This window comes from Lagopus muta, chromosome Z (assembly GCF_023343835.1).
Source record: "Lagopus muta isolate bLagMut1 chromosome Z, bLagMut1 primary, whole genome shotgun sequence".
Taxonomy (NCBI): domain Eukaryota; kingdom Metazoa; phylum Chordata; class Aves; order Galliformes; family Phasianidae; genus Lagopus; species Lagopus muta.
The window spans coordinates 17,645,095-17,672,022 of NC_064472.1; the positions used below are offsets into that span (position 1 = coordinate 17,645,095).

A 26,928-nucleotide genomic window follows, 5' to 3' on the forward strand; every position below is an offset into this window, starting at 1 on the left:
GCTAGATTTCCAGTTTTCTGACCTGGATCCAGGTAGGGCCTTTGTGCATATATACATATGAGTGCTTACAGTAGGATTCAAAGAGTAACACAAATCAACTGCACAGCATTCTAAAAGACATCAGCTAGCACAGCTTTCTGAAGCTGTCCAATACAATGCTCCCCAGAATACCCAGAATACCTACTAGAATAAGCCTCCAAACAGAAGCTGAAAAGGGAGACAAAGATTCATGCCTTCTCTTCTTGCAGTTTACCCACTCCAGCATGTAACTACAAAACCATTTCCAGTTCTGTTCCAATGTTCTAGTTCAAACTGCCAAATGTTTTGACTGAAAGAATGAATTAAGTAAATTAATTGATGGAGACCGTAAAGAGGAATAAAGACCCTGCTCCAGCTGTCTAAGTCTTAAAGGAGAGCTGAGAGAACAGAAATGAGAGAAACCAGCATCTCAGAACTAAGAAGAAGAATAATTTTTTTTACAACAAGGTTGGTGAGATACTAGAATAGGATGCCCAGAGAGGTGATGGAAATCCCATCCTTGGAGACATTCAAGGTCAGACTGGACCAGGCTCTGATCAGCCTGACTTAGCTGCAGAAGTCCCTATTCATTGCAGGGGAGTGGGAATAAATGACCTTTAAAGGTCCCTTCCAGTTCAAACAGTACTATAATACATTCTTAAAACCATTCTTGGTAAAAATAAAGCATCCTTATCTATAAGATTTACACAGATTACAAAAGGCAAATAAATAGGAAGCAAGTTAGAACACTGTTATACAAGCACAAATTTATAGATAATGTTCAAAATTCAGCACAATTACCTGAAAGCATATTTGTGTAAATATCCACTTATGGTTTATATAAGATATGGTTATAAAGCTATATACTATATTACAAGCACTATTAACAGATAAAAAACTGTCTGTTGGATTCTCAAATAATCCCACCAACTTCAGCTAAAACTGCCCTTAGAAGATTAACAGAGCCCAGTCCATAAATGTTAAGGTTTATTAAATTCCATCTACAATATCCTATTCTATGCCTCCCTCACTCCTTAGATCTGACATATACTCTTTACTTCCACTGTTTATCATTTAGCTGACAGCTCATATTTCCAATAGAATTTACACTGGGGTGGATATATTTTAAATCCAGCTCTGTCACTGTTTGGACAATTCCCTATTAATTCATGTAATATTGGAAATTGTAGCATGACTTCCCAAACAAAATTTTTTTAGTCAGTAAGACCAGCTCCTTTTCTCATGCTCGCTCCTCCAATCAAAGACAAAGGCATTGCACTTCCTATAGGGAACAGACTATAGCCCATGATATCACCTTACCTGTCTCTGTCATGGTAAAGCCAAAAAAATGACAAGTGTGCAAAGAATTGCGCAGACAAATTTTGAACTCTGGCCCTGGGCAGCTTGTTTAGCTGGATGTTGTTCCTGCCAGTCTGAACAGCCTCTACGCATGATCAATATTCCTATCAACATGACTTTCCAATTTACAAAGCAATATACAGTTTTTCTTATGCAGTCAGGTTCCTCATCAAACCAGAACTATTTTATTTCCCTGCTTTGGATCTGTCTCCTGTTCCTACTGCCATCTGGATTTCCGTCCTGGTTTTGGCCTTTTATCATCTCAACTCTCTAGTTATGTGATTTTTGCTCCTGTTTTTTACCTGGTTCCTACATTTTGCCTCTGGATCACGATTAACAGATGGCCTGGACATTTTACTCCTGAATGTGTTAGTGCTGTTTTTGTGATGCTTGGATTGATGGGGAAAGAAATAAAGAAAAAAAAACTTAGAAATTAAGCTCCTCCCATTCATTTATTGACAAAATACACATATAGAATAAACTGCCATCTGTAGTTGAAAACTTTTAAATGTACCTCTGCAATGAATATCCTTTGAGTGTGAGCCTGATTCTTTACACAGTGAAGAAGGAGAAATAGGGGACTCCCAGAAGCGTTCTAGGCTGGGCTGGATGGGGCTGTGAGCAACCTGGTCTAGAGCAAGGTGTCCCTGCCTATAGTAGGGGGCTGGAACTAGATGATCTTAAAGGTCCCTTCCAACCCAAACCACTCTATGATTCTATGATTCTTCTCTGCTTATACTTTGTCTCTTTTTGTCCTACTCCTCAGGCCAAACAATGTTCCCTCAGAGCAAGCAGGATTGCTTTCAGAGCCACAGATTCCAGGAAGTGAGGCCATACTACTGTATGTCACCTACTTCAGTGCACTAGATGATTTTAAGATTATTTTATTTACACCTAAGTGTCACCAATTCAGTGTGGAATTCACTAACATCAACACTAACTACAGTTCATCAGATATTTCTTTCCCTACTCATTTTTGCTCATTTTCAATCATTTTTTTCATCAAAGGAAGTAAATTTCAGTGAATCATAACCATTGTGTTACTGCCAGTTCCCATTTAAGTGAGCTTCGCCTGAGCTGGAATCACACACCTCTTCACCTGAAGTAGGACCTACAGCAGTAAAGAAAAAGCAGAGTGCCAAAACCACATCTGTGGTTCTACTGTCCTTATTTTGATGAATGTTCCGAAGACTAACAGACATAAGAAAACATTCACGTGGGACCCAAACCTGAAGTTTTTACTTAAGTTATTGACTTAAGTAAGCAGCGTTGCTAGTTTAATTAGCCACATAATTGTGTAAAACACAGTTAAACATATTTTTATCAATTCCGTCAGTTTGCATAACCTAGTACACCTACTTTCAGCTGGCATAGGGCTCCACACCAGCTAAGGAACTGATGAGGTATTTGTAATAACAGTCTTTACATTCCTGTCTCAATAGTGACCCAGTGATGTGCTAATGTGGCAGTGTAGTTAGTTGCTGGTGTATGAAGAGCAGCTAACTAACAATACACTGCCTAATCACCACACACAGCGCTAGGTGGACACTAACTGCAGAGCTTCACAAACATTGCTCCTATTTCTTTTCACAGATCTTCATTTAGAAGATTTGCAAGGCATATTACTTGCTTCATTTGTGTGCTCCTATAATAAACAGATTTTTTTGCCTTCTGTAAAATGCCAAGATGAGGATAAACTTAGTATTTTGTTGCCTGTGGCAGTATGTGTGATAGAAGTTTGCAGTGTAACATGAATCAAAAGGATTCAATTGATTCAATGAATCAATTTTCTCCCAGCCCACATCCTCCTGAGAAATAATACTATGTCCTATTCAAATAGTGCTTCCTGATGAGACTACATGCAGATTTTTAGGACATCTATGGTCACAAATTAAGTTATTTTATGAAGCAAGTGGAGAAGAAAAACTCTAAAATGGACTTCTCTTTTTTTCTATAGAATGGAAAGGTAACTACTTTTTCAGATATAGCCTTCAGGTAGTTAGTGAAAATTTCTAATTATTCATTAAAAATAAAACTAAAATAACATTGATTGCATTTGCCAAATATCACTAAACAGAATTTAAGAAAAAAAATTTTAAATCATGCAGTTTTTAGTTGTGATTATTCAGCTTTAAGAAAACTTCCAGAGAGTTTAAAGTTGTTTGAAATTACTACTGAACTAATAACTAACTGAACTAATAGCTACTGAACAAACTGCCTATCTCTTTCAAGTATTTCTAAACTCCTGCTGCCTTGGTATCTATGTGCAGATGAAAATCAGAGACTGAATCAGTCAAAAGTTCTCTCAGTTCTCTGGATAACGGGAATATTATTCCAAAAGTGAGCCAAAAATACATATAAAATTAAAAAAAAAACAAAACAAAACAAAACAAAATCAATCAAGATGATGCAAAAGATTCTACACATAAAAATAGCAGCTCTCCAGTTTGATGCTAAAGGTATGTGGAGCAGGATAGCAACTGCATGTTAGCTGATGTTAAGAGTTTCAACCAGCTAACATACACTGCCACCCCACCGCACACTGCTGGAAATCCGATCTCTAATTCCGACCAAAGTGCCCTCCTCCACACAGCGGCAGTCTGTCCCTGCAGCAGGTGGCAGTGCGCTAGTGGCTGCCCCATTCAGCACAGCAGCCGCTAACTGCACACTGCCTTCCCACCACAGGGTCCATGCAGAGTGAGATTTGTCATGAAATGCACGTGCCTAGAAGGCATATTTTATTGCTTACCTAAATTCAGCACTGTTTCCTCTTTTGAGATTCGTGCTCTAAAGTAAACATGCATACATATATATATATATATATATATTCAAGCAGTAAATGCCTTCATGGCACATATAAGTTTCTGATTCGGTAAGACTTGAATTACAGTAGTAACACAAAGCCCATGTGGAGTGTGACAAGAATCAGATCCCAGACTGTCAAAAAAAGGAACAGAAAATTGTTAACAGATTCTCACATGCACCAGTATGTTATCTCCACTTCGTATTACACACACTTGTTTCTGTCCTTTTTGTCCATGGGCAACTACACCAGTAATTGCAGGATCCCAGGCTTGACAGTAAATGAGCCTGGAGTCTAATTCACGATAGTATATTTTCTTATTCTGAAATAACAATTATCACTAATTACTTCATAGTAAAAATTAACTTCAGGTGTTGAGGCACACTGTGCCTCCATTTACAGCTATGAGAAAAGCCTGAAGACCCCAAGACTCAAGTTCAGAGATACAGGATGGGTGGAGGTAACACTTTACCCCCAGCACTCGTGTTGATGGAAAGCCCTTTGAAACAATGCTGAAGACATCTGCTGAGTTAGGTGTTTTATATCAAATTGAGTGAATAACAAATGCGAAGCTTTTCCCTTGCTTCTTTAAAAACAGCTCCTAGATCACTCAAATTAAATTGCACCGGCCCTGAATTCTCAGTACAATACACCAGAACATTCACTTGCCTGAGTGCTGCTGTCAGCAACTGCAGAACAGCACTGGTTTAACAGACTTGTGCTGGTTCCACAGGATGAGCCATCTCTGCTGTTCCACGATGCTCTTGAGCGAGGCAGTCTGGAGCGCCGTGAGCAGCTGTTGGCACCTTGGGACAACAGCCAGCTAACACGCACTGCCAGGCTGCAGCGTTCCGCTCCATCTCAGCCACCAGCTGCCTCCAGCCCCTTCTCTTGGAGCCCCATCTCTGCTTGCTTCCACAACACAGCTTTTCCCCTGGTGTCACCTAAGTACAGTATCAATTTTGGAGTGATATCCTCAGCATGCTGATGGCAACACCACACTGCTCATCTCCCACTTCAGCACTTTCAGTGTGGTCATTGTTTGTTACAGTGCCGCCCACTCCATCACGTAGTCTCACCAGGTTTTGTTATTGGTGCCTTCACACACAAGGTACCTGTGCCTTGCATCCTGCACTTTGGTGATGGTTCTGAGTCCTCCCCTCAACAGCTTTACCATAGTTTGTGTTATTTAGCATTTCAGATCCTGCAGTTAAGAAGGTGTAAGTATTAACAAGAAAGTAAAAAGTTGTTTCTCAAAATCACATGCTAGAGCCTCCTCCTTTCTCTCCCCCAGAAATACAGAAAGGGAGCACTTCAGCACAAGCAGCCAAGAGCAAACATCTGTTCTGCCCTTACCTCAGCCGTTTTCTGTAGGTGTTGCTCCCTGCTCCACTCAAGGGCTTTTCCAAGCACACTCATAACTCTTCCTTGAAAGAAAAGAGGCACGGCACTCAGTGGATGCGTGGTTCCCAAAGGGGCAGCAGCTCCTCCCCCGCCATCCCTCCATCCCATCCCTCCTGGATGCAGACAGGTGCAGTCCTCGGGCAGCGGCAGCCCCGCATCCTCACAGAGCGCTGGGACCCCAGGCGCCGTTATCCATAGCCGGTACTCCTCTGCCCTCACCCACCCCCCGGCAGACTTTCCTCCTTCCCAGTCCATCCCTGCGGACCTGCTGAGCCCTCCGTTTGAGCGACCTGACCGCAGGGCTCCCGCAGTGGCACAGCCCAGACAGCGGGCAGATGTGAGAAAGGCCGGCTCCAGACACGGCCCTTGTAGGCAGACGGCCGCGGGGCAGCGATGCCACCCGGCCTCCTCGCACCCTCCGCCGGCCGCCGGCGCTCTTTAAGTGTCCGCGGGCGCGGCCGGCGAGGCGGGAACCCACTGCTGGCCCGGCCCGGCCCGGCCCGGCGCTGCCCGCCGGCGGGACGCGGCGCGCCCGGGCTGCGCGGCGGCGCCAAGGAGCGGCGGCGGCGGCAAAGGAGCGCGGCGCGGCGTGGCGGAACCCCCGCGGCCGCGGGTAGCGAGGCGGGCCGGATCCGTTCCGTGCCCGGGGCAGGCAGGCGATGCAGGACCCCGACGCCGGGCGGGGGCGACGCGAGGCCCGCACCTGTCCCGTTCTCGCGGTGCCGGCGGGACGGGGGGCTCGGCGCGTGAAGGGCAGCGCGCAGGGCTGCTTCTCAGGGCTGCTGGCAGCCTGGGCCTTGGAATCCTGTTGGAGCAGTGTTTAATCGGATCCCAAGAAATAGCAGGAGAGAAGAGCAGTTACCAGCACACTTTTCTTCTGCATTTTGTTCAAAGTAAGTTCTGAGCGGTACTTTGTCGGCTTTTGTCGCATGCTCCAGCTTGTGCAGTTACACCACTTGAGTTCTCAACTGGCAAGAGCTGAGGGACACACAGCTTGTCAGGAAACCCATTTTTCCTCATGCTAACTTCTAAGTTTTGGAATTACCATTAGAATCACAGAATCATTGAACCGTTTGAATTGGAAGGGACCTTCAAAGATCATCCAGTCCAACTGCCCTGCAATGAACAGGGGCACACAGCTACACCAGGTTGCTCAGAGCCTGGCCTAGCCTGGCCTTGAATGTCTTCAGGGATGGGGCATCCACCACCTCTGCAGGCAACCTGTTCATGCCTCAACATCATTATTATAAAAAGCTTCTCTTCTACCCAATCTTAATCTCCCCTCTTTTCGTATGAAACCATTTCCCCTTGTCCTATCACCATAGCACCATGACTGCTCAAGGGACTGTCCCCTTCTTTCCTGTAGCTCCCCTTTAGATACTGAAAGGCCACTCTCAGGACTCCCCAGAGTCTTCTCTAACCAGGCTGAACATCCCCAGTTATCTCAACCTGTCCTCATATGGAGATGTTCCATCCCTTGGATCATTTTTATGACTCTTCTCTGAATACACTCCAACAGGTCCAGGTCTCCATGTCCCATTAAAATGTTATTTTCCAGGACTAAGAATATAGTGCCACATATGAAATGGACTCAAATTTCCCTTATTTATGTTTTCACTTTTCCCCAGAAGAAGACACTTTCCAACTGGGAAAGTGATAGTTGACAAAGGAAAATTTTCTCTGAAAAATCTCTTCATGTCTTATCCCGCTTTCCTTGTCAATTCTATAGCATGATGTCTGGATGAGGAGATCATACAAGCAAGGCAAGAGTGGAGAACATATATTTATTAATAGCTCCGTTCTCAACAAAACTTAGACAGCAAGTTGTAGAGCTGTTACACCAAATGAGTGAAAAACTGTTTCAGAGGTGTCATTTTGTCATCTCACTGCTGGTAAGGAGACAGTAAAGGACACGCAGACTATCAAGTGGCTGAGTCACTCAGAATCACTCTAACACTCAGTGTAAAACAAACAATAAGGAGAGCAGGACTTACGCCACAAAGACTTGTTTGCCAGGTGTTCGTTTAACTGAAGATGAACTCATCTTACCGAAGTAATACTCAAGCAAACATTGCCAGCCAGTGCTTCTCTGCATAGTCACTGCCTGGAGTCAGCACTGGCAAGTGCTGCAGAACCAGCTCGTGGAAACAGTCACCCATCCATCAGCAAAACTCAAGCAAAGTGCATCCAACAGTTACTTACCAGACCACTTCCCAGGCCTCTAACAAAGCTTTAGCTTCCTAAAACTTACTGAGAAGTATATTTCAGATGAGCAAATCAGTAACAGTGCAATTTTAAGTGAGAATAATTTGCCTCATAGTGCAGTGCTCTAAAGGGTTTATCATCTGAGAGCTTTATGGCTGCAAAATGCAGTAAAAACCTGAAGTTTTTTGAGTCAGCAAGCATTTGTTTGAGTGAATGAGAGTTAGAATTAATCAAACTTCAGTGGAGGAAATGTTTAAAAAAAACTTGAAACATCCTTAATCTAGAATAATTATTATGAAACTGTTGTCCAGTTGTCAGAGTCAAGTCAGACTCTGTTCCCAATTTTATGGAAAAAAAAAAAGGGAGAAAGAGAGAGGGAGAGAGAGAGCTCTGATATAGTTGCAGATTGCTCTGTAACTTCTCAAGAAGTCTTCTCAAAATCTTCTCAAGAAACCAATTACAAACACTACCAGAAGTCTCCTGTGGAATATAATAGTTATTCTGATTTTCTGACACTTTCAGGATACATTTGTACAGTGTAAGCAATTCCACATTCATTAAAGGTGACTTCTTCATTGAAGTGCGTAATATTTTGGGAATGATGTGATAAGTGAGAGTTCTATTGCCACTTACAAACTGGGAATGAATTATAAACAGTGCAACTTGGTTTTAGAAAAGCTGCCCACAGGTGAGCACATAACTTGAAATACTACCAGCACTTCACTAAAATTTCTTCAAAATGAAATTAAATGATCAAATATCTTGATTTTTCTCTCACTTTTTCTCCTTTTAAGCTCCACATTATGGAACACATGCAGCCAATTGCTCCGTTATTTCACTTACATAGAGGAAATGTGGGTTTGCATTGTTCAGATTCTAGCTCACTGTTAAGCACATTCCCTTAAAATCGGAATGTAAAAACCATGCAATTTGTCTTTCTGGCAGCAGATGGTGCTAATATGTTTTGGTTCACCGAAGCCAAGTTCAAAGTCTTGCAATTGGATTGTGGCAACCCCCCACTGTCAGTACAAGCTGGGGGATGAAAGGATGGAGCACAGCCTTGCTATAAAGGACCTGGTGGTGCCAGTGGATGGGAAGCTGGGCATGAGTCAGTAAAGTGCCAGCTCAGCCCAGAAAGCCAACCATATTCTGGGCTACATCAAAAGAAGCAGGGCCTTCAGGGCGATGCAGGTCATCCTGCCCCTCTACTCTGTGCTGTGAGACTTGACTTGAGTACTGCATCCAAATGTGGAGTCCTCAGTACACGGGAGAAACGGATCTGTTGGAGCACGTCCAGAGGAGTGCAGCAAAAATGACCAAAGGGATAGAACATCTCTCCTATGAGGATAGCTGAGAGAGCTGGATCTGTTCAGCCCGGAGGAAGGCTCAGGGGAGACTTGAGAGTGGTCTTTTAGTATCTAAGTTTCAATACCTAAAGATGCAGTAACACAACAGACTCGTTAGCATTGTCTGCAGTGATACGATAAGAGGAAATGGTTTCAGACTAAAAGAGGAGAGACTTAGAAAATATAAGAAAAAAGTTTGTTACAATAAGGATGGTGGGGCAATAAAGCTGGTTGCCCAGAAAGCTAGTGGGTGCCCCGTCCCTGGAGACTTTCAAGGCCAGGCTGGAACATGCTCTGAACAACCTGACCTAGCTGTAGGTATCTGTTCTCATGGCAGGGGAGTTGGACTGGATTAAGAATCCCTTCCAATTCAGATGGTTCTATGGTTCTATCAGCTTCAGCATACTTTGAGATAAAATATCATTTTTTTTCGTTTGAAGGTGAGATGTGAACATGAACAGCAAGCTTCACAAAGTCACCAGACAATTAAGGCATGGCAGAGGCACCACATTCAGGAAAAGGTGAGTTCATCACATGCAAACTGAACAAGAAGAAACAGGAGCACAGGTGTCTCAGTATGTAATAATAAGGATGCTTATTGACAGAGGTGATGCTAAAATATACTTATTTCTAACAAGTAAAAAGGTCACAAGATCTCATAATTGAAAACTGTCTTAAAGTAATAGATCAAAGATTGTCTCCATTTCAGCAAAAGAGAAACAAAAACAAGATTTCCAAAGGCTAGAGAAACTTTCCTGACTAAGGAGAACAGTGAACACGGGGTATGCCCTGGTCTAAAGCAATACAAATGGTTTTCCAGAGAGAGTGTAGTTACTGTCTGTGATACCCAACTGGAGAAACTAAAAGAGATGTAACCAATTGTGCAAGAAAGAAAGGAAGTGACTTTTTTGGAAATTGAAGAGATAAATCTGAATATGATTCATAAAGATTCTCTTTTGCTCTTTGAAATATGTAGGGGAAAATTGTTTAACCCATTTTGATGAAAATTTTATTCCCATCAGCAGTTGCAAAGTGATGAGAAGTTTCTGGAAAGTGTGGCTTCCTGATAGCTTGAAATGGAAGTATCTGTTTTATGAGAAGCTCACAGTGGTCTTGAGGAATTGAAAGATTTTTCTTCCTGTGTTTATTTGTGGTTCTCCTTAGTTTTCAGCCACTATTCCAGAAAGATCCCAATCTTGTCTACTCAGACATGTCAGGGCTGTGAGTAAATTAGAGGAATAGTTCTTATGGTACAGAGCAAACTCTGAGGTCTGATAATAGACTTAGATAATGGTTTCCATTTGCAAGGGGCAGATTTGATTCTCAAAAACATACCTGTGCACTATGGTGTACCACCTTTACATTCTTCTGTTCTTTGTGCGTTTGTGCCACACAAATGACTTAAACTTCTGTTATTTTCAATGTTATATTTAACAGTGAATACTGTCTTAGTTCACAAGCTGTGTAAGTAGATAATGTGGGAATACAAGAAGAACTATTCAGAGCAGCAGCTGCGAAACAAGATAAACAGCATGAGAACCAAGGATACCTCTATAAGAAGAGAAGAAGCAAAAGGAGCAGCTCACAGCTCTGATTGGGTAAGCACCTGCAGGCACGGTTAAGGAGTGATTGTAAAATACTCTGTTGACATGTAAAGGTGGATGGGAAGGTTGTAAGAACAAATGGGAAAGCTAAAAAAGGAAACTTGTGAATGTATATAAATGAGGTGAGAACTTGTAAGAAACAATTCAGATCATTCACATCTGAGTCCATGCAGCAAACACTGCAGATGAAGATCTCTTTAATTCAAGCAGGAATTTGTGTTAGCTGTCAGTCTGTGGCAAGATGTGTACAGGATTTTTAATTGTTCTGAAAACAGAAGATAAAATAAGAAAAAAGGGAAAAAAAAAAAAGAAATCACTGAAGCTAAGAAAGCTGACAAAGAAACTGGCACACTAACGAGTTTTGTCAAGCAGGTATTCCCTTTATTACAGTGCTAGGTGCATGGGGGATTGCTCCCACCAGGCATCTACACCAAGAGAAGCAGTGACTACATATTTAAGGGTATAGTGAATGAATATATATGCATTTCATTCCAAGGACATGGGCAGCAATAACATCTCTGGTGGTCATGGGATGAAAGACGAGGTCATGCTTGCTGTAAATTTCCAACCTTTTAAGGGGAGTAGACCAAACTGGTTCTCACTGATGTTACATTGAGCCGAGGCATCTGTTTTGCCATTTTATCTTCAACAGCGGGACATCTATTCTACTTTCTTATCTTCATTTGACAACAAGCTCTGCAGCCTCCTCTGTGCTCTCTTCTTGAGCTTACATTTATGCAAGCCTCTGTCCTTCAGCTTACATCTGTTCAAGTTATGTGAGATGCTGTTCTCACAATATAGAAAAGCTGTTCTCTTGATTCACCATTTATCAAGTGATAATGCTTGGAGGGCTGCATTTTAGTAAAGTGTTTGGCCTTTAATGCAGAATACTCTTGAGTTTCAGGATTGCTGGTTTTAATGTGGCTTTTAGCTTTCCTAAAACAACACAATTCATTTCCTAAAACAATACAAATCAATTTCGTCAGTATTACATTATAGTAATCACCCCTTTTCTCTGTTCATCTGGCAGATGAAGAGCTATCCTTTTAGGTGATACCTTTTCAAGCCTTTCTGCAAAGTTTCTCCCTTCAGTGTATACTCCTTTTTTTTTTTTCTGTAACATTAAGAATTCAGTTGGGTGAGACACTGCTGCAAAGACTGTCTTAGTTAAGGCTCACAGAACAGAATCCTGTGCTTGCAGTTTTTTTAGCTTGGCTGAATTCCATCCCAACAACAGAACATCTAGGTTTCTTGCCAGCTGCTAGATATGTACCTAAATAATATTTCAACCTGGAATCCAGAGATTCTGGATTAACCAACTGCCAAAATGCCACCAATATGCATTTCTTTCCAAAGCGTTTCTAGCCATTTCTATTGGTAGCACAGTACTTGGTATTGGTAAAAAAAAAAAAAAAAAAAATTCAGAACCCACCTGCACATTATCCTGTGTGACCTAATCTAGGTGTCCCTGCTCCAGCAGAGGGATTGGATTGGATTGGATTGGATGGGATTGGATGGGATGATCTTTTGAGGTCCCTTCCAGTCCCTGACATTCTGTGATTCTGTGTTTACCATTTGGTTATTCACATGTACTCAGTGACTTCCAGTAAGATGTGGAATGTAGCTCCGTTACAGTACTTGGGAAGCATAACTGTGTATATGCTTAACAGTTTATATTATTACTACTAGGCACTTCCTAGTGCAGGATGCTTATTGAGGAAAGCACTGAGGAAAAAATGCATGTTATTCTCATCATCATGATACACCGATAAAAACAAAAAAAGAATTACCACATGGGAGCTTTGTTTTGAAAAGGTACTTACAGTTTAGGATACAACTTCAGCTTCATTGAGGGCTATAGTACCACCACTGTGAAAAGGAGTGGAGAGCTTCCATTCAGTGCTGGGCAGCTGTACTCCCTGAAGAACTGTCTGAAAATTCATCAGATTGAAACATGAACTCAAAATTGTCTGTGAGTACAACTGGACTGTGAAGAAAACAGTTCCACAAAGATCAGACAATTTAATTGAAGCAGTTCTCCATCCAAAATCAATTTGAATTTGTTTACAAAATTGTTCCTGAAATTCTGTGGCATCTGCATACCATGGAGACCATCTCTAATTTCAGTTCAAGAAAACAGTATTAGGGGAATTGAGTTGGACTGTATTTGAAGCTATTTGTCTTTTCATTTGAGTACTACAGTCTTTGGATCATGTCAGTAGCTACAGTCACAGATAATGTAACTCACTATCAAGATGCTGACTTTATTGTAGATGTTCATATATTTCAGCTCTTTCATCCTTCCGAGTTTCTGAAACCATTCTGAAATGCTCAGTGTACAAATACAGTCACGTCCGTCTACCCACAATGTTTGGAATGCTGTCCCCTCACTGCAGATATGAGTCCATTACAGCTTGTCTCAGAGGAATGTTTTTCCTTCAGTTCTGCAATGCTGTATTCCTGAGTCCACTCAAAGACCCAGTGAGGTAAAGGAATTGCTGTGTGAATTTCACCAGAATTAACTGCATAACATACGAAAACAGAGGAGCACAGTACTAATGTGTGCATAAATTGAGCTGTGTTGGGGGCTATCAGATAAAACAAGAATAAAATGACAGAAAACATTTATCAATAAATATGTCTGAAATTGCATCAGTAACACCTTTCACACAAGCAACCCACTGTAAGAGGTTGATCTATTTTAAAAGAATGCAAAATGCCCAAGGACATATTTGAAATCTAAATGTGTTTGGAAACCTTCTTATCTGTGATTCTCCTTCCCCTTTGATTAAACAAGTATGTTTGCTTTGCAATAGAATGTGCTTGGAAGTGTTTTATTTAAGCAAAGTGACTGGTTATCTTATGGGGCAGTTTTCAAAAGCATCTGATGCCCCTAATATGTATTTTGTTCACTGACCCTTTCTCTGTGCTGCTTAAGACTCGGAAGAAGAATCCTGCACAGAAAACCTTTACCAGTGATCGAGAAGAACATGATTCCACAGGCACTGAGTTTCTCATTTTTGCATCCAAATCTCCCCTTCTGTACTAGCAATTGGATGTGTGCAAAATGACAAGTGAAAAAAGCCTGCTATGATTGCTTCCAGCTCAAAGAAAGTTTTTTCATCAGCATAACTGAAAGTGTGTCTATGAAGTTCATGCCTTCCTATGCTGCATAAGCCTGACTCAAAAGCCACAGAGCAGGCCAACAGTCTCCTTTATTTCTTTGAAAGGGCTGTGGAAATATGAACAGCCCAGGAAGAATAGTAGAGAACTTTCAGAGATTGAACAGGAACTTGGGGGTTTCCAAGTTGAGAGACATTGTTGTTTTTTTTTTCAAAATATTCATACTTAGCATAGGATGCCAGAAGTGTGATAAAGTGAGTTACAGAATTTGTGTAGAAAATGACAACTTGCTCATCTACTTTTTGGGAAATCAGGAAAATCCTTTCTAAATATCCATGTCTCTAATTCTTCTGTGAGAGGTTGGTCAGGGTCAGTGCTCCTTGCACTGATGTTTTGCCATATTCTATGTTCTGTGTTCTATGTTCTATGCTCCATGTTACAGTTCTATAAAGAAAAAAAAAAGAAGAAAAAAGATTAAAAAAATAAAGAATTTAATATGAAAAAAAAAAAAAAAAAAAAAGATTTAATATAGTTAGCTCTGTTAAAATATGTTCCCTTTCTTTTTTACATATTTGGGATATTTGGCCATGAAATTCTGAGTCTTCTACCAGAAGGAGAAACAAGCAAGAAGGATAGACACTTTCAAAAAGCATCTTATGGCAGAGACAAGGTTACAGAGCATGCAGCACAACAAGTTCTGGTTTTGGTGTTCTGAGCACTTTTGAACTATCAACACAACTTTCAAAAATTATCTTCAGGCAGAGACTGTAAGTTTACAGAGCATGCAGCACAACAAGTTCTGGTTTTGGGACTCTGGGCACTTCTGAACTATCAACACAGTAGAAGGCCAGCAGACAAGCAGACTTGGAGAAGGGAGGAAGATGATAACGTGTAAATGTACTGTCAATCTTTTTTTTTCCATTTAGTTTAATTTGAAGTTATATGAGCTCTGACCAACAGGAACCGTTTCATGCATTTTTAAGCTGATGACTTGATAAACCAGGTTAAAACTTACCACCAGGTGCTGTGTTCTCCTAAATTAATGTGGGTAAGTAAAGCCTCGTCTTTCTGCCTAAAGCACTGCACAGGCACCCATCACCACCACAATGTAGGAGCTCTCTAAAATGATCACTACCTTCTTTCTTGTTGAGAAGAGACAAAATGGAGTCCTCCATTTTTTTTCAGACTGTTTGCACAAAAAATACATGCTCTTTTCCTCTTAACACCTAAATCTGTTGTACACTTTCCTTCCATTGATTGTTTTGTCCTTGTGGATCTTCCACTAGCAGGCTGGAAGTTTCCTTGTTGCATGGAAAATGAATTTTGAGAGAAACAATGATTGCAGACAGAGAAACAATAGCTTGGGTGAAAAAAAAAAGCTTTCTAAATCAGGAAAAGCCTGACGTTGAATGGAAATTCTGTGCAGATAAATGCTGTAGAAGATTTGCTGGCTGAAAGAAGAAAAGGCAAGGCAAGGCAGGGAAAGGAAGGGGAGGGGAGGGGAGGGGAGGGGAGGGGAGGGGAGGGGAGGGGAGGGGAAGGAAAAGGGAAGGAGAGGGGAGGGAAGGTGGGGGAGGGGAGGGGAGAAAGAGAGAAAGAAAGAGAGAAAGGGAGGGAGGGAGGGAGGAATGGAGGGAGGGAGAGAGGGAGGGAGGGAGGAATGGAGGGAGGGAGGAAAGGGAAAAAAAGAGAAAGATCCCAAAGTCACCAAGATTCAGAGGTGAATTGTTTGGGAAACATCCAACGGTAAGGAATCAGACATACAATGGCTACAATATTTCATTGCACCTGCTACACAAAGAAGTGGAAATTGTAATAACTCTTCCACTTCTGGGCACTTAAAACGATAAACAACCTATTTAGGCTAGCATCTTTCTGATTACATAATCATAAGCTCAACCTTTTTTTTCTAAGTCCCAGCACAAGGCTTATTATGTAATTCAGAAGACCAGAAGCTTAAATAGCTTTGCCCCATGCTTTGGGGCACACAGCTTGCCCCACACAGAGCACAGAGGCAGATCTACTGAGTTGTGGGGTTTCCCAGCATGTGCAAAGCTGTGCTGGTGGTGGTGGAGACATACCTTTCTCAGGACCTGATGGAATGGCTCCACAGTGGGAGCATGTAGAGGGTCCAAGCTCCACCCCTTTTGATCCCATGCCTGCTAGAAGATACAGAGCTCAGCAGTCCTTCCATGTCAGAGCTGAGGAAAGCAGTTCTGCAGCTGCATTTTACTGTGTCAGACGCTTGGCATCTATTAATGGGGTTCATGCATGGCAGTGAATGGATACTTTAAAATAGCACCTTTACATTTTAAGGGTGAGTTTAAAGGGTAACTCTATAGCAATGTAACTGTTTATGGTTTATCATTATAACCCTGTGGTGTTACATGCCAAAGGTGTCTGTGTCTGACGATGCTCCTCAGAGTGGCAGTGGGAATTGATTCAGTCTCATTAGCCAATTAACAGTCCAGTTAATGAAAACAAAATGAATGAAAACAAAAACAACAAACAACATATGTGGCCATTCTATGTTACTTTTGGATCATCATACCAGGACACCTCTAACACAGAGCACTATGAGTGAAAGCAATCACAAGAAACTTTTGAGCATGTTAATCACAGAATCACTCAGGTTGGATAAGACCTTAAAGATCATCGAGTACAACCATGGACCTAACCATACTGTCCTAACTCTAACAACCCTCCACAATCATGTTCCTGAGCACCACATCCAAATGGTTTTTAAATGCATCCAGGATGGTGACTCAACCACACCTCTGGGGAGCCTATGCCAGTGCTTAACAATCCTTCCTGTAAAGAAGTTTTCCTCATATCCAGCCTAAACCTCCCGTGCCACAACTTGAGGCCACTTCCCCTCGTCCCGTCACCTGTCACCAGTGAGAAGAGACCACCCCTGCTCTCACTGCAATCACCTTCCAGGTACTGGAAGGGAGCAATAAGGTCTCCCTTCAGCCTCCTTTTCCCCAGACTAAACAGCCCCAGTTCCTTCAATCTCCCCTCGTAGGCCATGTTCTCCAAGCCCTTCACAAGCCTTGTTGCCCTTCTTCGGCCTTGCTCCAGCACCTCAGTGTCCTGTGTACTGTGTACACTGTGTACTGTGTACAGCGTACTGAGGTGCCCAAAACTGAACACAGTACTCGAGGTGAGACCTCACCAGCACCAAGTACAGGGGCAGGATGACTTCCCTAGTCCTGCTCACCTCACCATTCCTGATACAAGCCAGGATGCCATGGGCCTTCTTGGCCACCTGGGCACACTGCTGGCTCATACTCAGCCAACTGTCCATCAATACACCAAGGTCCCTTTCCATCAGGCACCTTTCCAGCCACTCTTCCCCAGGCCTGTAGGGTTGCCTGGGGTTGCTGTGACCAAAATGCAGGACCCAACACTTGGCCCCGTTGAAATACATACAGTTAACCTTGGCCCATCAATCCAGTCTGTCCAGGTCCCTCTGTAGTGCCCTTCTCCCCTCAGAAAGATCAACACTGCCCCCCAACTAGGAGTCATCTGCAAACTTACTGAGGGTGCACTCAATCCCCTCATCAAGATTAATAAAGATGTCAAATAGAAGCTGCCCCAGTACCAAGCCCTGGGGGACAGCACTCGTGACCGGCCACCAGCTGGATTTAGCTCTGTTGGCCACAGCTCTTTGGATCTGGTCATCACCCAGCGGAGCGTACGCCCATCCAAACCAGCCAGCTTCTCCATGAGAATGCTGTGGGGGACAGTGTTGAAGGCCTTACTGAACTCCAGGTAAACCACATTGACAGCCTTACTCTCATCCACTAAGCAGGTCACCTTGCCATAGAATGAAATCAGCTTTGTCAGACAGGCTTTACCATTCGTAAACCCATGCTGACAGGGCCTGATCCCCTGGTTGACCTTTAACTGGTCCATGGTGGCTTCCGAGATTATCCGTTCCACAACCTTCCGGGCACTGAGGTGAGACTGACAGGTCTGTAGCTACCAGGATCACCTTTCCAGCCCTTTTTGAAGATGGGCGTCACATTTGCCAGTCTCCAGCCTGCTGGGACATCCTTGGTTAGCCAGGACTGCCAAAGAATGATGGAGAGTGGTTTGGCAACCACATCCTCCAACTCCCTCAGCACTCTAGGGTGCAATCCATCCGGCCCCATGGACTTGTGAGTATCCAGCCTTCAGAGCAGGTCCAAAACCACCTCAGAGATAAAGCAGGGCCCTTCTGTTCCCCATCCCTTTCTACCAGTGCAAAGGGCTTTGTTCCCAGGGAGTAACAAGTCTTACTATTAAAGACCGAAGCAATGAAGGCATTAAGCACCTCAGCCTTATCCTGATCCTTGGTCACCAAGTTGCCCTTGGCATCCAACAAGGGATGGAGATTCTCCCTAGCCCTCCTCTTGCTGTTGATGCGTTTACAAAAGTATTTATTGTTTACCTTAGTGGCCAATTTCAGTTCTAGCTGGGCTTAGGCTTTTCTAATTTTCTTCCTGCACAGCTTCACTACATACCTGTAATCATCATACGTAGCTTGCCCACTTTTCCAAAGGCCATAAACTTTTCTTTTGCTCTTGAGTTCCAGCCAAAGGTCTCTGTTCAGCCAGATCGGCCTCCTTCCCTGTTGGCTCGTCTTCCATGACTTGGGGAGGGTCAGCTCCTGCACCTTTAAAATAACTTCCTTAAAGTATTCCCAGCCTTCCTGGGCTCCCATGCTCTTCAAAAATAGCTCCCATGTGATCCTCTCAACCATGGTCCTTGAAAGTTAAAGTCTGCCCTCCAGAAGTCCAAGGTGGCAGTTCTGCTGACTCCCCTCCATGGTTCAACAAGGATCTAGAAACCTAGCATCTTGTGATCACTTTGCCCCAGACAGCCTCCAACCTTTATATCCCCCAAGAGATCTTCTCTGTTAACAAACAGCAGGCCCAGGATTTTGCTTCCCCTCGTTGTCTCCCTCACTAGCTGTGTCAGGAGTTTATCTCCCACACACTCTAGGAACCTCCAGGACTGTTCCCTATCTGCTATATTACAAATACAGCAGATGTCTGGGAAGTTGAAGTTCCCCACAAGAACGAGCGGGAGTGACCTTGAGACCTCACCCAACTGTTTATAAAGCATCTTGCCCGCCTCTTCATCCTGGTAGCAGACTCCCACAGTAATATCAGTCTTATTGGTCTTCACTTTTATTCTGACCCATAAGATCTCAGCCCTATCATCACCATCATGAATTTCCACACATTCACATTCTTTCTTAACATAGAGGGCTACACCACCACCTTCCTGCCTTGCCTGTCTCTTCTGAAAAGTCGGTAGCCATCCATCACAGCACTCCAGCTGTGTGAGTAATTCCACCACATTTCCATGATGGCTGTATCATAGCTTTCTGACCGCACAATGGGCGCCAGCTCCTCCTGTTTATTGCCCATGCTGTGTGCATTAGTGGGGCACCTGAACTGGGCCTCCTTTTGAGTGGCAGTAGCCCTAATACCTTCATGACCGTACTCAGGTGTTTCCATAGCCACAAACCTCACGTCAACCCTCATGTTCTCCTACAAAAGGCTGAGTTGTCCTCTTCCTTCACCAAGACACAAGACTGTGGGATCTTACTAGCATATCCCTCTCCTACAAGCACTGGACGTGACATACAGGCTCCATTCCAGTGACCCCGGTTACACCTCCATCCCCTTTCATACCTAGTTTAAAGGTCTATGAATGAGCCTTTCCAACTCGCGTCTTAAGACCCCTTTCCACCGGTGGCAGAAGTTACTCCTATCGGTTGCCAGCCAGCCTCGTCTTGTGCAAACAGAGCAGAGGTCAAAAAACCCAAATCCCTGCCAGGCACACCAGGCTCTGAGCCAGGTATTAATCCATTGGCCCATTATATTTAGTGCCTCATTATTCCCTATAACTGGAATGATAGAGGAGAACAGAACCTGAGGTGCTCCCAAACCCCTTACCTCTTATCACCCTTTACCTCTTTATTGCTTCTCAGCCTTTTGGCTAAGATCAAGTGTAGTGTAGTGTAGTTAACTGCAAGATTAAGTGAATGAGCATTTACCTTTAGCTCTGAAAAGACAAAGCAGCAGTAAAAACAGTGCTAGCAACAGTCATAGAGTGATCATTTTGTTGTTGCAACCCCCAGAATTCTGCATTTCTTACATGTCACTAGGAATGTCTATGAGAATTATGAACTACATCTATATATGTATCTATATATATATTCTGCATATATCTATGTCTGCATACAGAGGAAATATCTGTACAAGCTACTTTGTGTTATCAGTTTACGCTCTGAGTGCAGCTCAGCACAGGTTTTCTCTCCTGCCCTCTCACACAGTATTTCTGCCACAGTAATAAAGGTCTTTCTCTAAGAACTGAATGACTCTGTACTTGTCCCAGGGACAAGCCCTCAGCATCCCAACCCCAGCCCTGCTGCAATGTCACTGCCAGAGAGCAGGGCCACAGCTGCTGAATGATTGCAGTACTGGGGGACATGGATGCTGGAGGTCCATAGGCACTGAAGGACCACAGACACTGAGGGTCTCAGACGCTCGGATCTCTACTGTCTCCAAGGAACCACACGCACAACACTGAGGGCAGAGCTGCAGCTGCCCTAAGACATGTTCCACTGAGACCATGGAACATGGCTGCCGCCACAGTGGTACAGCACAGTGCTGCTGGTTTTCTGCTAGCCTGTATGGCATTCTGGGACATCCAAGTGTAGAGAAGTGGAAAAAACAATCATTTCACAGGTACCAAATCTCCATCCTGGGCAAAGAACGGTGCCTTCACTCGTTCATGTATCACAGGAAAGGAGTGGGGGGGTCATTTTGTGCAGTTGGTGTTTCAGCTCTCCAGCCATGGGGGCAAGTGACACATATCCACTCATGAGACTGAGTGTCAGCGGCACTTCTTGCTTCAGGCAACAGCACTGAGCAATAGCAGCAGTGTGTTCCACCCTGAAGTTTTCTGCTTGGGCACAGGGAGCAAAGGAGCTCCATGTGGAAGCACAGCTTGCTGCTGGACTTGCTCTGATGAAAGAAAATACGTAAGTGTAATGCAAAATGCTGCAGTGCTAAATAAGTACAAACCAAAGGCAATTTTAGGCACTGTTTAATCATCGCACTGAGTGCAAGCACACATGGACAGTAGCAGACATGAATGACAAACTGCAATTTGTAAACACTGTGGATTTAAAACATCACGATGCGGAGGGCAGCCACATCCAAATACAGTGGAGGGCACGCTCGTTGTGGCACAGGCTGTCTGCAGCCGCTGCTCTTGTCACAGCTGTAGTTTTCAGCAGCCGTTTTCCAGCGACGATTCTGTGTTCCACTGCGCAAGTCGGGCAGATTTGCGCAATACGGTGGCTCCGCATCCATTAGCCCGCATACTGACGGCGAGTTATCAGCCGGGCCGATGCAGTTCTCCCCAAATCCCCGCGCCGCAGCACCTCCCGAGGGCAGGCAGCCGATCGGCTGCTCGGCCACGCGCGTGCACAGCGCTCTCTCTTCCCGCCCTTCCGCAGCGCAAAGTCCTCGGGCATCCGAAAAGTTGCCCATTCTCGCCCCAGAGAGCAGCGCTGCCGGGAGGGCACCCCGCGGGCTCTCAGCGCGGCACCCATCGGAAGCGGTACCCTCCGTCGGCGGTGTGCAAGGTGAACGCGTTGCCCTGCGGGAAGGCCAACGTGCGGATGCCGCCCTGCTCACCGAAGGCCACCCGCAGACTGCCGCCGCCTTCCAGCTCCGCGTCGCCGGCGCTCAGCGGGACGGCCGCGCGCGCGGTGCGCAGCCCGCGGAAGGCGCCGTGGAGCCGCGGGCGCTTGGCGGCGGGACTGCCCGCCAGGCTGCGCAGAGCCGCGCGGCACTGCGCCGACACCGCCCGCAGCATGCCGCCCACGCCCGCCGCCTCCGCGCGCCCGCAGCACCCGGCGGGAGGAGGAGGAGCGGGAGGAGGAAGAGCCGCGCCGCCGGGGCGCGCCGGGAGCATCAGCTTCTGCCGGAGGGGAGAGAGGCTTCAGCGCACCGCCCCGTAGCCCCGCAGCGCCTCGCCCCGGCACGCTCTGTGCGGCCCGGCCGCCCCGCGCCCCGCACTGTCGGTGGGCGGCACTCACGTCGAGCACCGTGGCCAGCTGCCGAGCCTGGTTCGCCAGCTCCTTCAGCTGCACGTTGCTCTCCCGTAGCGTCTCCAGCTCCTCCTGCTTCTGCGCCAGAGCCTCCTGCAGCTGCGGGCACGAGCGGACAGTGGGCGCTCGGGACAGCTCCGGCGCCTGAGGAACACGGGGACGTGCCAGCGTCCCCAGCGGGATGACGGCTCGGCCCGGGCCCTACCTGGCTGTTTTCCTCCAGAGCATCTCCAAGTGCCTGCCCTTGTCTCTCGGCCGCGTCCCGCCAGCACGGCTGCAGGGATTCCGGGGGCTGCGGGCGCTCCACACAGGTGCCGAAGGCCACGTCCTCACCGAGGGAGAAGTCGAAGTCAGCGCAGTCCGGCGGTGGGGGCACCCAGGTGGAGGCATCTGGAGAGAAAAACCCAGAGGGTGATGGCATAGGGCTGGGGGTTCAGACCCTGACTCACCGTCCCCGTTCTGAGCACCCCCCGGCGGCCGTGTCCCTGCTGTGTGCACTGGCCCCACCTGGGTTTCAGTTCTACCCCCAAGGGGACGCGCTGCCGTGTCGGCCGTCACAAGCATCCAAACACCCGAGAAAGCAAAAACAGAAGCAGACCGAACGCAGCACGCAGACACTGCGTTACTCCACATCTGGCCAGGAGAGGATGGACATCTACTTGCCAGACATAAAATCATGGACAGCATCTCTGAGATCCTGGAAATCGAACTCCGGCTCATCCTGCAGGCACGGGCCCTGGGGACGAATGAAGACCGGTGAAGAGGTGGAGTTGGCTCCGACAGCCGCAACTGCCGGAGCCGCGCAGGATGACCTGCGGGGTTACCTGCGGTGGGGCGGCGGGGCCGACCATGGCGGCTGGGAGGACGGGGCCGCGGGCTACCAGCTCCTGCCAGTCACGGGCGGCGTGCGCCGTGGGCGGCGAGAGACGGCGGTGAGAGAGAGCTGGGGCCGGGCCGGAGGGGCCGCGGCGGGGCCGGGGCTCGGGTCCGCGAGGGCTCAGCCCCGTCGGAGATGTCCCCGCCGCCGCCCCGCTGGACCGCGCGGGCTTTTTAGCTCCGCGGACGGGCGGGCCCGGCGCCCGGTTGGGGCAGATGCTGCCGAAAGCCCGGCGGCCGCCCTGCTCCATGCCGTCGCGTCGCCCCCGACCTGGCCGACGCCTCTGCTCCGCTCCCCGCTCGGCGCGCAGTGGGGCCGCGGGGAGCCGGGGCCGGAGCCAGCCCGCGGGATGCCCGCCCGCCTCCATCCCTCTGCCGGGGCGGGGAACCATCCCGCCAACCCCGCGCCCGCGCCCGCGGAACCCGCGCCCGCGGTGCCGCTGGGCTGTCGGGGCGGGGCGGAGCCGCCGCGCAGAGCCCCCACCCCGAGCGCCGCATGGCCGCCCCGGGCCCGGACTGCCGCCGCGGGTCCCGGCGGGGGGAGGTGGGCGGGAGTCGGATTGCGCGCTGGGACTCCGCGCCGTGGCTCCGCGCCGTGTCGGGGCTTCCCGCTGAACGGCGTACGACGGGGACAGACAACCTGACCAGTGGCATCGTGCACGCGGTGTGGGTGCGGTCCCCCCTACGCACCTCTATGCGCGGACGGGCAACGAAATAAAGAAAGATCGCTGTCGTGTTACGTCTCTCCTGTTAATTTTTTAAACTTACTCTACCTTTTTTTTTTTTCCCCTTTATTTTTTCCCGGTGCCACACGGCCACTTGGCTGGGAGTTCGCCCGGGGTCACGGGCTGGCCAGGAAAGTTAGCAGTCCCGTAGTGTCTTTTGTACCGTTCCGTTCTCTTACATTGCGCCGAACTTATGTTTTGCTTTTTTCTTCCTGATCACGAGCATCACCGAGCCAGCACACGGTGTGAAACAGGAGATCACTCTGGCGGGTTAATTGTTAATGGGACCTGATTGTCGATGTGATCCCCGCTGCGCCCGCGCACCTTCCTCCACCCCCCGTCTGCCCCAGGCAATGAACCACGCGCAGCTGATGTACAGGAATAGAGTTTATTTCGCTTCTCTCGGGCTCTCCTCCCGCTCGGGTGCCGTTACGGACAGCCCCCCGAATAAATAACGCGGTACCCGGCTATGTGTGTATTATTTACACGCTGGATGCAGAAACACAAAACAATCTCTGATCAGTGAGCGATCACGCGCATATTCCTCGCGGTGCCACACACGGTCACCTCCCGACCAGAGGCGACGCGCAGCGCGGGGCTCCCGCAGCCCCGCCGTCACTCGCCGTCCCTCAGCCACAGGCACTTCCGCAGCACCTCCGCGGGCACCACGAGCGGCAGCGTCGCGGCGTTGAGCGACACGAGCAGCCGCAGCTCAGCCATGCAGTTCCGCAGCTCCTGCCGCCGGTACCCGCTGACCCGCAGGTCCAGCGGGCAGCGGTGCAGGAGCAGCCGGTCCGCCAGCCCCAGGCTGGCCGCGGCCAGCAGCGACGGCGGGTACTTGGTGAAGGTGTAGTCGGCCAGGCTGATTTCCGCTACGCCCCGCGCCAGGCTCCCCGCGTCCGCCGCTTCGCCGGAGTCGGCGCCCGGAGCCTCCAGCCGCACCCGGGTGAAATGCTCGAGGAAGAAGGAGACGGTGGGCGCGCCCAGGCTGAAACCCAGCTTGTGCAGGACGATGCACTCCAGGTTGCAGAGTTGCTCCCTGCTGAAGGCGTTGCAGCAGAGGGCGAGGAGCTGCTTGACTCTGGGGGGGTGCATCTCCACCTGTGGGGGGAAGGACGGAGCGAGGAAAGGGGCTGCTGGGGCGCGAGGGCGACCGGCTCGCACTCACTCGGCCGTACCTGCTTGCAGGCGAGGAGCAGAGCCGTGGCCCCGAGCAGCTGGAAGCAGTCGGCGGCCACCGGGGTGGTGTCTAGGAAACGGTCGATGATGTTGACGGTCAGGCAGAACGCCTCGAAGGAGTACCCCAGCTCGCGGTGCACGGGGATGAGCCAGCTGATCAGCAGGCAGCGCGCCTCCGCGGTCACCTGCGCGGACAGAAGCGGGATGAGCGGGCCGGGCCGGGCCGGACCGGGCCCCACTCTCCCCGAAGTCCCCACCTGCGGCTGCCGGGCAAGCGGCTCCCGCGGCTGGAAGCGGCTCTCCAGCGCCTTGCGGGAGAGGTACCAGCTCTCCCCGTACTCGCGGAAGGTCTGCAGCTCCAGGCGGCTCTCCGCGCTCGTCTCCTCCTTCTTCAGCCGCCGGCTCCGCCGCAGGAGCGCCGGGCAGTGCCTTGGCCTGGGGCCGCTCTTCAGCCGCTGCAGGGTGGCTCCCCGCCGCCCGTCCGCCTCCGCCACCATGGGCGCGAGCCGCGCGCAGCAGCGGTGTCCGAGCGGCAGCGCTGCGCCGCGGTATTTGAGCGCTGGGAGGCGGGGAGCGGGCAGAGGCAGGAAATCGGTCTCCAAAACAAAACCCAGAACACAGTCGAGGAGGAGCCGGGCCGTCGCAGCTCCTCACACCTTCGCACTTCTTCCAAGCGACCGGGATGCGCCTGAGAGCCGCGCGGTGTTGGGCGTGGGGACCGCGGTTGCACTGCTGCGAAGGCTCCGACGAATGCTCTAAGGACGGAGAACACCGGACACAGGTACCCAACACCCACTCATGCCACAGCCCGCTCCTTGCACCCTGAAACTGCTGCGTTCTCCTTTTTGCCGCTACTGAAATAAACGACTTTCTGAGTCCCAAAGTTTTCACTGAGAACCCAGAGCGCTTTGACAACTACAGCTCACGATGGAAATATTTTCATTTGATGCTGCCAGGAAGCGCAGCACGAACAGAAAAGGGGAGGTATCGGGAGACATTCAGAGTGCTGCAGGGCTCCTGCAAAGTCTCCATGCTACTCCCATCAGCTGACTGTTCATATGGCAGAGCACTGTTCCACACAAACGGAGGGATATCAGGATGTTCTTATACTGCAACCCTTGGCTTAAAGAAACAGAACTGAGGCCAAACATGGCAATTTAAATCAGATATGATTTGCTTTTGTGATGCGTTGGTTAGGAAAAGATGCTCACCTGGGTCAAAGGGTGGGAAAGAAAGCTACAGGAAATCACAGAATCACAGAATTGTAGGGGTTGGAAGGGACCTCCAGAGATTATTGTCCGACCTCCCTGCCAAAGCAGGTTCCCTACAGCAGGTAGCACAGGTAGGCATCCAGGCAGGTCTTGAACATCTCCAGAGAAGGAGACTCCACCACCTCCCTGGGCAGCCTGTTCCAGTGCTCCGTCACCTCACTGTAAAGAAGTTCTTGCGCACATTTGTGCGGAACTTCCTATGCTGCAGTTTTGGCAGAAATGGAGATGTGTAAATGCAACGGAGATTCAAGCAGCCCCCAGTCCAACAGCAGCAGAGGAGATAGGAACTCTGCAGTCTGAGTTTGAGGGAAATACCTTCAAAGGGGAAGATGTATCTTTAAAATAAAGTACAGCTGCCTTTAAAATAAAGCACAACCTAAGAAGTACTTTTTAATGTGGTCTAATAGAGATAGGATGAAGGGGAAATGTTTAGAATGAAGACATTTGGATTACTTGTTGGGGGAAACGCTTTACTGAGGGGGCTGTGAGGCACAGCTGCCCAGAGAAGCTGTGGGTGCCCTTCCCTGGGGGCACTTGAGGCCAGGCTGGGTGGGCACTGGGCAGCCTGAGCTGGTGGGGGGCAACATGCCCATGGCAGGGGGTTTGGGGCTGAGTGAGATCTAAGAACCCTTCCACCCCAAGCAGTCTGTGGTTCTATGAGTTTGTTGAGACTCCCAGTGAGAAGGATCCAGCAAGAGCTGTTCTGTGTCTGTGTCATAGTTTTATGATTTTTATTATCAGTATTCCACATCATAACATCCTGTAAAGCTCATGAAATTAAAGAGTTAATACTCCAGTTCCGTGGACTCACTTCCAGATACCTGGTTCTCAGATGAGAAGAGCTACATATCCAAGAGGACATCACTGTGTTCAGAGGGGAAGATAAGACCCACAAG

General features: G+C 47.8%; 3 protein-coding genes and 1 long non-coding RNA gene across 5 annotated transcripts in view; 1 reads left to right on the top strand and 3 right to left on the bottom strand.

Moving 5' to 3' along the window:
• Nucleotides 1-5,920, bottom strand: part of CDC20B (cell division cycle 20B) — a 37,863-nt gene extending 31,943 nt beyond the window's left edge. For both annotated transcript variants that reach the window (XM_048931798.1, XM_048931797.1), the window contains exons 1-2: nucleotides 5,850-5,920; nucleotides 5,537-5,607 (exon numbers count right to left, since the gene is read on the bottom strand). In XM_048931798.1, coding sequence (XP_048787755.1) covers nucleotides 5,537-5,599 — 63 coding nt within the window. In that variant the 5' untranslated portion in view covers nucleotides 5,600-5,607; nucleotides 5,850-5,920. The remainder of the gene's footprint in view (nucleotides 1-5,536; nucleotides 5,608-5,849) is intronic.
• A 331-nt stretch (nucleotides 5,921-6,251) lies between these two features.
• Nucleotides 6,252-12,153, top strand: LOC125686796 (uncharacterized). The gene is made up of 3 exons (XR_007373902.1): nucleotides 6,252-6,477; nucleotides 9,576-9,656; nucleotides 10,573-12,153. It is a non-coding gene; the product is annotated as an uncharacterized LOC125686796 (long non-coding RNA).
• An 8,800-nt stretch (nucleotides 12,154-20,953) lies between these two features.
• Nucleotides 20,954-23,249, bottom strand: MCIDAS (multiciliate differentiation and DNA synthesis associated cell cycle protein). Its single transcript, XM_048931739.1, has 5 exons — nucleotides 22,806-23,249; nucleotides 22,645-22,717; nucleotides 22,187-22,371; nucleotides 21,970-22,080; nucleotides 20,954-21,851 (listed from the first exon to the last, which is right to left on the bottom strand). The coding sequence occupies exons 1-5, from the start codon at nucleotides 23,247-23,249 to the stop codon at nucleotides 21,465-21,467; spliced, it is 1,200 nt and encodes a 399-aa protein (XP_048787696.1). The 3' UTR covers nucleotides 20,954-21,464.
• A 707-nt stretch (nucleotides 23,250-23,956) lies between these two features.
• CCNO (cyclin O) lies at nucleotides 23,957-25,324 on the bottom strand. Its single transcript, XM_048931194.1, has 3 exons — nucleotides 25,019-25,324; nucleotides 24,761-24,946; nucleotides 23,957-24,683 (listed from the first exon to the last, which is right to left on the bottom strand). The coding sequence occupies exons 1-3, from the start codon at nucleotides 25,256-25,258 to the stop codon at nucleotides 24,198-24,200; spliced, it is 912 nt and encodes a 303-aa protein (XP_048787151.1). The 5' UTR covers nucleotides 25,259-25,324; the 3' UTR covers nucleotides 23,957-24,197.
• Nucleotides 25,325-26,928: the final 1,604 nt, after the last annotated feature.

Excerpts from the sequence above, each read along its gene's own strand:
- CCNO (XM_048931194.1), bottom strand. The coding sequence starts at position 25,258 with ATGGTGGCGGAGGCGGACGGGCGGCGGGGAGCCACCCTGCAGCGGCTG. Across the intron at positions 24,947-25,018 it reads CGCTTGCCCGGCAGCCGCAG|GTGACCGCGGAGGCGCGCTG; the intron begins GTGGGGACTTCG and ends CTGTCCGCGCAG. Across the intron at positions 24,684-24,760 it reads TGCTCCTCGCCTGCAAGCAG|GTGGAGATGCACCCCCCCAG; the intron begins GTACGGCCGAGT and ends TTCCCCCCACAG.
- MCIDAS (XM_048931739.1), bottom strand. The coding sequence starts at position 23,249 with ATGGTTCCCCGCCCCGGCAGAGGGATGGAGGCGGGCGGGCATCCCGCG. Across the intron at positions 22,718-22,805 it reads GCCCCGCCGCCCCACCGCAG|GGCCCGTGCCTGCAGGATGA; the intron begins GTAACCCCGCAG and ends ATTCGTCCCCAG. Across the intron at positions 22,081-22,186 it reads CTCTGGAGGAAAACAGCCAG|CTGCAGGAGGCTCTGGCGCA; the intron begins GTAGGGCCCGGG and ends TCGTGCCCGCAG.